The 12,913-nt window shown below is 47.3% G+C and overlaps 1 protein-coding gene across 1 annotated transcript; it reads left to right on the top strand.

Annotated features, from left to right (window-relative positions):
• The first annotated feature begins 7,684 nt into the window (after nt 1–7,684).
• On the top strand, nt 7,685–12,203 carry LOC121017594 (L-amino-acid oxidase-like). The gene is made up of 6 exons (XM_040455919.1): nt 7,685–8,052; nt 8,540–8,652; nt 9,676–9,877; nt 10,397–10,465; nt 10,672–10,808; nt 11,372–12,203. The coding sequence occupies exons 1-6, from the start codon at nt 7,693–7,695 to the stop codon at nt 12,201–12,203; spliced, it is 1,713 nt and encodes a 570-aa protein (XP_040311853.1). The 5' UTR covers nt 7,685–7,692.
• Nucleotides 12,204–12,913: the final 710 nt, after the last annotated feature.

Raw genomic sequence — 12,913 nt, 5'->3', positions numbered from 1 at the left:
TCATTTTATGAAGCGAATTTACTCATGACAGCAAAACTAAATGCCAGCAATGCAAGAAGAGAAAATCATTGACTAACCCCACAAATGAACATAAGCACAAAAATCATAAATATAGAAGTCTGAAGTCCCTCTTCCTTCATTCTAAAAACAACAAAACTGTGAAAATGAATTCCTTTCATGACTTATTTAGAGGCAAAACCTGGGAAGAGACTGATCTGACCTAGCCTGGGTGATCAAAGGGTGATTATAGGGTGCTGCCCCCCCCACCCACCTGTGTTCTGTAAGTTATGATTTAGAGGAGCCCGAGAGACACGACAACTCAAAGTGTGTGATATCCTGAATGATCTTGGGAAAGAAAAGGGGCATTTGGAGGGGGAAAGAACCCTAAGGAAATCTAAATAAAGTATGGACTTCAGTTAATAGTAATGTATTGGTGGCTGGTTCGTAATTGCAACAAACGTACCATACTACTGAAAGATGCTGGCGACAGGGGAAACAGGGTGTGGGGTATGTGAGAACTCTTTATACTGTCTTTGCGAATCAGATTTGTTCAAAACAAAACAAAAACATAAACAAACCCAAAAACCTCTTCTGACTCTTCATCCTGTCATCCTGCATGTACCTACTTATTTTTCTGCTATCCTTTACTCTCCTGTCCAAATTTCCTCCAAAAAAAAAAAAAAAAAAAAAAAAAGCTGATATACTCACTGTCCCAAATTCCTCCTCTCCTTCTCTTTTGAATCCACTGTAATCAGGCTCCTGTTATTAAACCAACGATCAGTTCTCAATCATCACTCTAGTGGAAAGCATTTATACAACCAATCACTCCTTCCTTGAACACGTTCTTCACATGAATTCCAGTACACCTCACTTCCTGTGTTTTCCTCCTACCTCTATGGTTCCCCTGCTCAATCTCCTTTATAGTTCCCCTCATCTCTCTACCTCTTAAAGGTGGTGTGCACCTAGGCTCAGTCATAGAACCTATTCTCCTCTCTGTCTCTGCTGAACTCCTGTTGTGTCTTCAAACATGTGCTACCCTTCAGGAAAGAATGACTCCAAGGGCAGAGGCTGAGGCTGTAGCAGAAGCAAAGGCAGAGCTGCAGGCCCAAAGCGTGGAGTGGTGAGGTAGCAGGGCAGAGCATCCAGCCATAGAAGGGCGTTCTCCAGCCTTGAAACCTAATGGAATTTGCCCTGCTGGATTTCAAACTTGCTGGGCTCCTGTGACATCTTTATTTCTTCCACATTCTTTTTTCAATAGCGTGTTTACTCTATGCCTGTTCACCTTTGCATTTTGAAAGCATATGACTTGTTTGTCAGGTTCCGATGACCACAGATGGAAAGGCATTTTGTCCTAGGATGAATCATACCCAGAGTCTTCCCCGTGCCTGATTTAGATGATTTAGATCATCAGGTTTGGGCTGACAATATTTAGATGAGATCTTGGAGTAAGATGATACTGTAATGGATTGAGACTGAGGGATTTGGGGCTAAATATGTTTGGCATGTGAGACAGACATGAATTTAGAGGGGCCAAAAGGTGAACTGCAATGGGCTGAATAGTGGTCCCAAAAAAGGTATGTTCAAGCTTTAACCTCTGGAACCTGTGAATGTGACCATATTTGGGAAAATGCTCTGTTCAGACACAATTAAATGAAAGATCTTGAGACAAGATCATCCTGGTTTAAGGTGGGACCTAAATCCAATGATGTCCTTATAAGAGAAGGCAGAAAGAGATTTGAGACACTCAGACACAAAAGAGGAAGACCACGTGAAGGCAGAGATTAGAGTTAGGCAGCCCCAAACATAAGAACACCTGGGGTCACCAAAAGCTGGGAGAGGCAAGAAAGGATCCGTCCCTGGAACCTTTGCAAGGAGCATGGCCCACACAACAATGTGACTGAGGACTTGTAGTCTCTACAACTGTGAGAGAGTAAGTTTCTCTTGTGCTAATCTGTGATGGCAGCCCCAGGAAAAGAACAGAATAACAGAAATGATTGAAAACAAATGCTCAAATACTTGTAAACAAATGTTCATAGCAGCACTGTTCACAATAGCCAAATGGTGGAAACAACCTAAATGTACAACAATGAATGGATCAATAAAATATGGTTTATACATACAATATTGTTCAGCTATAAAAAGTAATGAAGTACTAATACACTCTACATGTGGGTGAACTTCCAAAACACTATGTTAAGTGAAAAAAGACAAATACAAATAGTTACATACAGTATTATTCCATTTATATGAAATATCCAGAATAGATAAAAGCTTACACAAAGAAAGAAAATTGCTGGTGGTCAGAAAATGCAGGAAGGGAGGAATGGGGAGTGGCTACTTAATAGGTACAAGGTTTTCCTTTGGGGTGATGAAAATGTTTGGAACTTGATAAATGTGGCAGTTACACAATACTGTGAATGTGCTATAAATACATAGCAAATGTGCCACTGAATTGTACACTTTAAAATAGTTAATTTTATGTTATATGAACTTCATCTCAGTAAGAAAAAAGTTCTTTAAAAAGTACAAAAATCAGGGGCACCTGGGTGGCTCAGTCAGTTGAGCATCTGACTTCAGCTCAGGTCATGATCTCACAGCTCGTGAGTTTAAGCCCCACATCGGGCTCTGTGCTGACAGCTCAGAGCCTGGAGCCTGCTTCAGATTCTGTGTCTTCCTCTCTCTCTCCCTCTAACCTACTCGCATTCTGTCTCTCTCAAAAATAAATAAACATTAAAAAAAATTTTTTTAAGTACAAAAATCATACTCCAAGAACTTCAAAACATTGTTGAAATAATTAAAGACTATGTAAATAAGTGGGAAAACACCCTACATCTATGGACCAGAAGATAATATTGTTAAAATGGTAATACTTCTTGAAGTGATCTACGGATTCAATGTAATCCCTACCAGAATCCCAGCTGACTTCTTTGTAGAAATTGACAAGCTGATTCTAAAATTCATATGGAAATTCAAGGGACTTGGAAAAGCAAAAAAAATTTTTAAAAAGAAAAACAAGGTAGGGGGCACCAGCGTGACTCAGTTGGTTAAGTGTCCGACTCTTTGATTTCAGCTCTGGTCATTATCTCATGGTTCGTGGGTTTGAGCACCACATCGGGCTCTGTGCTGGCAGCGTAGAGCCTGCTTGGGATTCTCTCTCTTTCTCCCTACCTCTCCCTCTCTCTGCCCCTTCCCTGCCCGCATGTGCATGCTCTCTCTCTCTCTCAAAATAATAAATGAACTTAAAAAAAAAAAAAAGGAAAACAAGGTAGGAATACACACTTCCCAATTTCAAAACTTACTACAAAATGGTCATCAAGACAGTATGGCAGTACAGAAATAAAACCACATGTACATGGTCAACTGATTTTTCACAAGAGTGCTAAAATCATTCAATGGGGAGAATAGTCTTCCCAACAAATAGTGCTGGAGCAACTGGATAGTCTCATGCAAAAGAATAAAGTTGGAACCCTACCTCATACCATATATAAAAATTATCTCAAAATGGACCAATGATCAAAATAGAACAGTTTAAAATATAAAACCACTGGGGGAGGGGGGGCGCCTGGGTGGCTCAGTCAGTTAAGTGGCCGACTTCGGCTCAGGTCATGATCTCGCAGTCCGTGAGTTTGAGCCCTGCATCAAGCTCTGTGCTGACAGCTCGGAGCCTGGAGCCTGTTTCAGATTCTGTGTCTCCCTCTCTCTCTGACCCTCCCCTGTTCATGCTCTCTCTGTCTCAAAAATAAATAAACGTTTAAAAAAAATTTTAAATAAAATAAAATATAAAACCACTGGGAAAAAACATAGGGGTAAATCTTCATAATCTTGGATTTGGCAATAGGATTTTAGATATGATACTCAAAGCACAGCAATTAAAGGAAAAAATAAATGATGTGAACCTCATCAAAAATTTAAAATTCCATGCTTAAAAAAACATCATCAAGAAAGTGAAAATCTTCAGAATGGGAGAAAATATTTACAAACATATGTGTATATATATCTGGTAAGAGACTTGTATCTACAATATATAAAAAACTCTTACAAGTCAATAATAAAGAGACAAATAATCAAATGTAAAAATAGGCAAACGATCTGAATGCACATTTCTCCAAAGAATATCTACAAATGTTCATTAAGCTCATGAAAAGATGTTTAACATCTCTAGTCAACAGGGAAATACAAACCAAAAGCACAATGAGATACCACTTCACACCCACCAGGACAGCTGCAATCAAAAACAGACAGTGACAAGTGTTGTTGAAGATGGGGTGAAATTGGGGATCTCATTTGTTGCTAGTGGGAAAGTAGAATGGTGCAGGCTTTGTAAGCCAGTCTGGCAATTCCTCAAAAGGTTAAACACAGAGTTAACATATAACCCAGCAATTCCTTTCCAAAATATATACTTAAGAGAAATGAAAATCTATGTCCACATAAAATCTTATAAAAGAATGTTTAGAGTAGCCCCAAAGTGGGAAAAACCCAAATGGCCATCAGCTTATACATGGATAAACGAATATGATATAAATAAAATATTATTCCGTCATAAATGGAAAATTGCTCAGCCATAAAAAGGATGGAGTACTTGTACATGCGACAACATGGGTGAATCTTGAGTACATTATGCAAGCAAAAGGAGCCAGTCACAAAAGACTACATATCGTATGATACCTGTTCTGGATATATGTAATGTCTAGGGTGCCTGGGGCTGGGACAATGAGAAGAATGGGGAGGGATGGTTCATGGGCACTGTAGTTCATTCTGGAATGATGAAAATGTTTTAAAATTGATTATGGTGATAATAGACAACTCTGAAAAGACACTAAAAATCATTGAATTTCTCTTTTTAAATGGAAGAGTTGTATGGTATGTGAATCTTATCTCAACAAAGCTCTTTCAAAAAATAAGAGGCAGGAGAGAGAGAGAGAGAGCCCTTGATCTATGCTTAAAGCCTAGCCATTCACACTGTAACCCCCATGTGTTATTTTATTTGGTTCATCCAGCAACCATGTAGTGGAGGAATTACTTCCATTTTAAAGATACTATGATTGTGTGTGATCTGGTGTCAAATCAAACCCTATCTCCAAAAGGAAAAAAGGAAGCCAGTTTAGAGACCTAGAGAGTGCCAGGCTCTTCACACACATCATCTCATTTAATCCTGAAGCACCCTATGAAGAAGGTATTATTGGCCCATTTTACAGGTAAAGAAATCCAGGTTCAGAGAAGTATCATAAGCCTTATGTCCTAAGCCACACAGCAATGATGTAATAAAGCAAGATTTGCACCCAGTTCTGTTGGATTCCATTGCTGGTGCCCTTTCCCTTATGCCACCCTGGTTCCCAGAATCTGAGGCCTGTGCCCCTGACACTGACTCCCTCTCTCCCTAGCCCCATGTTGCTTCCCCCGTTCCCAGGCCCATGTTGCTTCCTGTCCACTTGTCTCGCCAGCCAGCCTATCTCCACCTGCACTGTACACAGAGAACAAAGAACTAGTCTTGGTACCGCAGCCAGCTGGCCTGATTCCCCAGGAGAAGGAATTCCAGTGCCAGAGGAGTGTCCAAGGAAGCCCCCAGAGGACTCAGAGGAAGAGGGGAAAAAACCCTCCCCACTGCAAATGGGCCAACCCAGAGACATCTGCCCAGCCTGCCAGGGGAGCCCCTGAGAGGGGCAGGAAGGGCACATCTTCCATGGGAGCTCCTGGCCAGAATCCCCACCTTGGACAAACTCACAGTGGAGCAGAAAGCTCATGGTGGGACAGCAGTGGAACTAAACATTCTCTAGTGGAGGCAGTTGGGAGCTTTGACTGGGCTGGGAGCCCAGACACTGGCCTTCCAAACCAGCCCAGACACTTAGCCCCAGTCCTCACCCATTCCTGGGAGGTTGGGGATGGCTCACCTGGCTCCCACAGCCCCTTCTCCCAACTAGTACCCAGGTGCTGGGGTCTGAGCTGGGAGAAGGGGATTTCCCTAAGAGGAGAGATGGGCCAGGAGGAAGGAAAGGCCAGGAGGCAGAAGATGAGGCCAGGGATGGGGCCGAGTCACCACGGTCTTTTCACCATGAGGGCCGGGCTTCTCTGCTTGGCTCAGCCCTAGGGGCAGGCCGGTGGGAAGAGGCCAGCAACTTCTGGGGTGGAGCTGGCTCCTCATAAAGAGAGAGAGAGAACTGCCCCGGGCTCAGCATGAGCTGTAAGGCCAAGGCCAAGATGAGGGGTAAGTGGGGCCCCTCCACTAAGTCTGAGACAGAGGCACCTGGGTGAGAAAGTGTTGGACTCTGAAACAGGGAAAGGAGATGGAGGGATGGGGTTGAGATGGGTCAGAGAGGGAGTCTGAGCATGGGGCCATGCAATAGGAAAAGACATGGGAACTGAGATGGGTCAGGGATATGTGGGGGGCTATGCATAGGTCCAGGTGTTGAAAGTGAGTCAAGAGAATGGGTCCAGGTCCAGGTAATGAGTTTAGGGGTTGGGTCCATTCAGAGGGAAGGACATGGGGACTGAGACAGGAATGCTGGTAGCTCAGAGAGACGGGAGAGTTTGTCAGGGGTGAGAATGGATTCGGGGGGTTGAGGTAGGCTTGGACGGTGAGGAGAGGGGGTGAGGCTTGGGGTTCTCTACCATGGTGGCTGGTTACTCCCTCTTCTTTTCGGAGAAGTCACCCCTGCAGAAGTCACCCCTGCGTGTAGTCTCTACAGGGGTTGGCACCTGAAGATCCCTTGCCTTCTATGCATCTCGGGTATCCCGCATGTACAAAGACTGGACTAAGGGCATTCTCATCCACCCAAAAATCCTAGGGCTAGTGCAGGGGGGCACATTGCATCAGCACTCCTGGACGGTCCCCTTCAGATCAGGTAACACCAAGGAAACCACACAGGCTCTCGTTGGAGACTCCCTCCTGGGTGAATTTCTCTGTGCATCAGAGCAGTCAATTTGGGGGACGAAAACCACCACGTCACTCTGGACTTATTGTGTGTTACATATTAACTACAGTTTCCAATCTTGGCTGCACATTAGAAAACGTGGAGGGATTTGAAAAACTACTGTCAGGCTGGAGAGGAGCAGTAGGACTGCCAAGGTCCACGGGGCACTGGTAATATCGCTGAGAAACTGGTCACAGTTCCACCCGAAGAGAACCATGCCTCACACACTCCCACTTTCACACATACCCATCCTCTCACAAAAGCACACATTCGCAAAGAACACAGACACCCTCCGGCTCTGCCACCCAGCCTCACGCTCAGACGCACTCACAGCATCACACACAAGAATGCCAGCAACCATTTCCCTCACAAACTCAAGCACATGCATATATGCCTTCCTCACTCTTCAGACCCAGACCACACCCACCCACTTCACTCTCCCATACAGATTCATCCACACATTTGCTCAGGTGCCCACACTGTCCCACAGACACACCCCCTCCTATGAAATCACAGACAATGCACAGTCATACAGGGCAATGATCACAAACTTACAATCACTGCAACTTCCATCACAGACAAGCTCACACACACACCCACCATCAGAAGCAGGCATATTCACATTCATAGATGGCTCTGCACACACTCATGGGTTTCTAATCACATGCATACACGTGAACACATGCATTTGTATTTACAACCACACAGCTGACACCAGCACGGTTCGCACATACGTCCACACCCCACACAACACAATCGCCCCCACACAGACACAATCACAAATATGCATGTTTACAACCACACATCTGACAGGTGCTGCCTGACCTCACCACCTGCACACGTTCATACAGCCAAGCTCATCCTGGGTAGGGCAGGGTGCAGAGCCCGGGCCCCAGACAGGCAGTCCCCAATTCCCCTCTCTACCACAGGAATCCTAATCCTGGGGCTGCTGTTGGCTACTCCCAACTGCCTTGGCTACTTTGAGGACCTGGTCAAGTGCTTCCAGGACCCCGAGTATGAGTCCATCCTTGTCACGGCGCAAAAGGGGCTCCACGCCTCCCCGCTGCCCAAGCGTGTGGTAATAGTGGGAGCTGGCATGTCAGGCCTGGCAGCTGCCAAGGCCCTACAAGATGCTGGCCACCAGGTAAGCAGGTCTTGAAGGGGCTTCAATCCTTTGCCTGGGGTCTGAGGAGGGGAATCAGTTTGCTTCCTTGGGTGGAAAAGGAAAAAGGGAGAAGCTACAGTCAGCTCTTAGATGGCTGCTTATAATGCACTGATCTCTTAGCCCTTAGTTATGGTTCCTCAAAACCCCAGGCTCCCTTGAGATTTGACCCTAGTTACACCTGCGTTCTCACAGAAGCAAAAGCAGAGAAGGGTTATGCTAACAAGAACAGGCCAAGAGGCACTTGGTCCCCCGCCACCACGGAGCACTTCTGCCCCACTTACATTACTCAGGACCCTCCCGGAAGAACTTCCTCCACCACCACCCCCAACCCACCGTGTGGTTATCCTGCACATGCAGGGACATACTGCTAGGAATTCCAGACGAGAGCCTGTGGCAGGATGGGGATGGGTGTACAGGGTGGGAGAAGGGAAAGCATGACTCCGGCAACAACTTCTCTGGACTCCAGGTAACCATCCTGGAAGCCAGCCACCACATCGGGGGTCGAGTTGTCACATACAGGAATGAGGAGGAGGGCTGGTACTATGAATTGGGGCCCATGCGAATCCCAAAGTCCCACAGGTAAGTGCCAAGGAAGGGATGGGTGAAGGGAAGGCAAGAGGAATTAGGTAGGGGTTGGGTAGGGGGGGCTGCTGCCATAGGGTCAGAGCCTCTCACATCAACTGTCTCATGTGGAGTCAAGACTAACATCGGTCTCCCACTTGACATGGAAGGCTGAGGCCCAGAGACCAGGGTCACACAGAAAATGGTAGGTCCCAAACTAATAATAATAGTTAGCATTAATTCATCAAATTGTGTACTTTGAATATGGGTAGCTTCGTATGTGTCAATTATACCCCATTAAGCTACAAACTAATAATATTTAATAATCATATTAGCTGCCATTTCTTGAGCACCTCTATGTACCAGGCACCACGCTGGTTACACATCAAGAAACGGGGCTCAGAGGTATTAAGTGACACACCCAAGATTCTCCCAGGAGAAAGTGACAGAGCTCCTCCTCAAAATCAAGGAGGCAACAGGCCCAAAAACATATGCTCGACCCCTAAACTGTAACTGGCTCCTGGGGCAGAACCCAACCCCTGGTTCTGTGGCTTCTAAAGACAAAAGAGATCCCTCACCTGGTGTCGACATATCTCAAAAATATGACTTCTTTTTTGCCTTATGTGTAAACTGAACCCAAGACTTCCCTCCAAACACCACCAAAACAAAAACAAAATGAACCAGCCTAAACTAGGAGTCTTTAGATTTGGCCTCAACTTACTTAGAAATGGAAGGTGGGATTTCAAATACTGTCTGAAACAAGAGGCCTTTGCCTCTCCTTAAGTCTTGTACTCTGGGATTTCTTAAAGAGCCTTTATTGGGTGATGGGTGAACTCCCTCCTCATGATCTTCCTTGTGGGGGAAGAAAAAACAGAAGAAAAAGAGTTAATACCACAGCAAGAGTAAGCAGGGTTAGGAAGAAACAGTCAGCCCTCTCTGGGCACATGAAGAAACTGGTTTTCCTGGAAATGGCTTCTACAGTGAGGCCAGCAGGAATGAAGTCCTGGGATGGGTGCCATGTTATACCTGTATCTGCTCCAGGCTAGTTCATACCTACATCAAGAAGCTTGGCCTGAAGATAAACAAGTTCATAGAATATGATGGTAACACCTGGTACCTCATCAACGGACAACGTTATCGCACCAGGGATGTCAAGGACAACCCAGAGCTCCTAGGCTACTCCACGAAACCAATGGAGAAGGGCAAGGATGCTACTAATCTCTTCAACCAGTCCATCACCAAGGTGCCTCCTGCCTCACCCCTCCCAGGGTTGGGAAAAAAACAAGTTCTGGCCCAAGATCACCTGGAAAGTTGTGGGTGGACCCAGCTAGCCTGGTTCCTATCTGGCACTCTTGTGATTGGTCCCTCCTCTAATATCCCCTAAGAATGTTGTCACCCCAGCCCTAATGCCCAGACCCATCTACTCTCCTGTACTTGGTGATCCAACGGCCCACTGCTTGATGATGACAGTAGAAGGAAAGGGAGTCACCAGATAACCCAATACTCAGTAATGAATCAATTCTCTTGGATTGCAGTGAATGTCTTCCCCTTAAATATTAGTCTCCAAAGGTCTTTAAATGAAGGGGAGATTTGGGAGGAAAGAGGAGCATTTAGGAGCTCTTGGAAACACACTTCCCCTGGTCTTTCTATCCCCCACCTCCTTGCCCCTACCCTCTTCAAAGGGACACCCATAGAACCCAGGAGTCCTGCCACTGCTCTAGGACTTACATCTAAACTTCTTCCCCTCCCTCCCCTTCTGCAGCTCAAACAAAATCTGAAAAATTTCAACTGCAGCCACCTGGTGTCCTTTTATGATTCCTACTCCACCAAGGTATGTGAGTCAAAGGATAGGGGTAGAGGAGGTCTGTGCTCAGCCTAGCCCACCAGGGTTGTTCTCTGCTGACCAGGACTCTCTCTTCCCACTGCCAAAGACATCACCTCCCTGGAGTCCAGTCCCACCCCCTGCCTGCCCTAGGCCCCTGCTGAAGCCCATTCCTACATGCTGGGCCCTCCATCTGGCACTCCTACCTCCCACAGGCTTACTTGCTGAAAGAAGGGGCGCTGAGCCAAGGAGCGGTAAAGATGATCGGGACTGTGATGAATGAGGATTCTGGATACTACAAGTCCCTCCTAGAGTCCCTGCGGACAGACTTCATCTTTTCCAAAAAGGACGAGTAAGGCCAATTGGGACCAGGGCTGGAATCTGCCCCTCCTCCAACCCCCAGAGCAGAGAAACAGAACTATGATTATTGAGTAGGTCACTATGTGCCAGACACAATTATCTGCACTTTCCAAAAATTGTCACTTTTCATCACCTAGAAGGTCGATACTATTATTCAGAGCCATTTTACTGGAGAGGATGCTTAGGCTCAGAGGGGTTCGATGACTCATCCAAATTCACTTAAGTGGGGTGAGGGCTGGAGCCAGAATCCAAAACCACGTTTCTGGGACTCCTTCTGGGACACAGGACTGCATGGTAACTGAATCCACAGGCTATGGGTCTAGACGGGGTATGTCATCCTGGGACAGTCCCTCTTCAACAGGATTCGGTTTTCCAAAGTATAATTAAACAATCATCCCTCCCTCACAGAGACTAGTTAAGGACATGGAAGGAAGCATCCAGCACAGGCTGCAGGAAGCCAGTTTCCTTGCTTTTGGGACCAGGAGGGCTGCTGGAAACCCAGCAAGGGGGCCTGGTGCCCACACACTCACCCCTGCCCTCCGCTCACCCCTGCAGCTTTTCTGAGATCACCGGTGGCTTCGACCAGCTCCCCAGGGCCCTCAGCACCAGCCTGAAGCCTGGCACCATCCACTTGGGCTCCAAGGTGGAGGCAGTGGTGAGGGACGGGCCTGAGGTCCAGGTTTCCTACCGGGCAGGTGAGCCCAGCTCCGCGAAGCACAACCTCACTGCGGACTTCGTCATTATCTCGGCCTCAGCCAAGGCCACGCGCCTCATTACCTTTAAGCCACCGCTCTCTCCAGACAAGGTGGAAGCGCTCCGCGTGGTGCATTACACCAGCGCCACCAAGGTGGTTCTGGCCTGTAAGGAGCCCTTCTGGGAGCGGGAGGGCATCCGGGGTGGGGTGTCCGTCACCGACCGGCCCTCGCGCTTCATCTACTACCCCAGCCACAGCCTCCCCAGCGGCAAGGGCGTCCTGCTGGCCTCCTACACCGTGGACGATGACTCCCTCTTCTTCATATCCATGACGCACGAGCAGGTGGAGGATGTGGTCCTGGAGGACCTGGCGGCCGTGCACCAGATACCCAAGGATGAATTGCGGCGCATGTGCCCCTCCTCTGTGCTCAAGCGCTGGTCTCTGGACCCCCTCACCATGGGCGCCTTCGCTGAGTTCACACCCTACCAGTTTACGGACTATTTGCTGCAGCTCTTCCAGCCTGAAGGCCGCATCCACTTTGCAGGCGAGCACACCTCCATGCCCCATGCCTGGATAGACACTGCTATCAAGTCCGGCCTGCGGGCAGCCAGGAATATCCAGGCTGCCGTGGACGAGGAGGCCACCGCGAGGCAGAAGACCTTCACTCATACCCAGAATCATTTCTCACCTTGAAAGAAATCCCTGAGGAAATCTGTCAGGAAAGGGGCTGGGAGGTGGGAGTTGGAGGCAGAGACCCAAGAGAGAGGTCACCATTAGTCCCCTGGCCCACAAGCAAGAATCCAAAAGCGCCAAAGAATCCAGCTGGCCAGTCCACAAAGAATCACCCCCCTTCTCTCCCCTGCCAGGCCTTGAGGAGAGAAGCAACAGAATCAGAGTAGATGGAGGGTAAGGAGTAAATCAAGGATGGTGAGTGCTAGAATCTGCCCTTAGCTGTGAGGAAACTGTCTCCTGCTGCATAATAATAAAAAGCGAAAGAGAAAGGTTCCAACAATGCCTTAATTTCTGTCATATACAACTAGAAGCTTCTAAAGGAACAGACAAACCCTGAACCACAGCAATATTAAACCACAGATTAGTCACACACACTTCACAATGCACACAAACCCCATCATTGTGTGCCTCCGCAGGGCGAGGAGGGAGCTTACATCCTGGCCCAACACGGAGTCTACATGGATGGAAGAGATAAGGGCTCTTCTCAGTTCTTTCTGAGCCTGTAAGAGCAGGATCTTGGCTTCCTAGAGACACCTCCTGGCCCACAGACTTCCACTCCACCCTTACCTCCCCATCACCAACCAGACCCTCTCCCCACCTCTGCCTGTCAGCCTATACACCCCTCTGGGAGGACACCAAGCTTGTTCTCCATACTCACTCTGTTCTTCTCT

This window comes from Herpailurus yagouaroundi, unplaced genomic scaffold (genome assembly GCF_014898765.1).
Source record: "Herpailurus yagouaroundi ecotype Mexico unplaced genomic scaffold, PumYag 77, whole genome shotgun sequence".
NCBI classification, from domain to species: Eukaryota; Metazoa; Chordata; class Mammalia; order Carnivora; family Felidae; genus Herpailurus; species Herpailurus yagouaroundi.
This window is presented reverse-complemented; position numbering and strand designations above follow the sequence as displayed.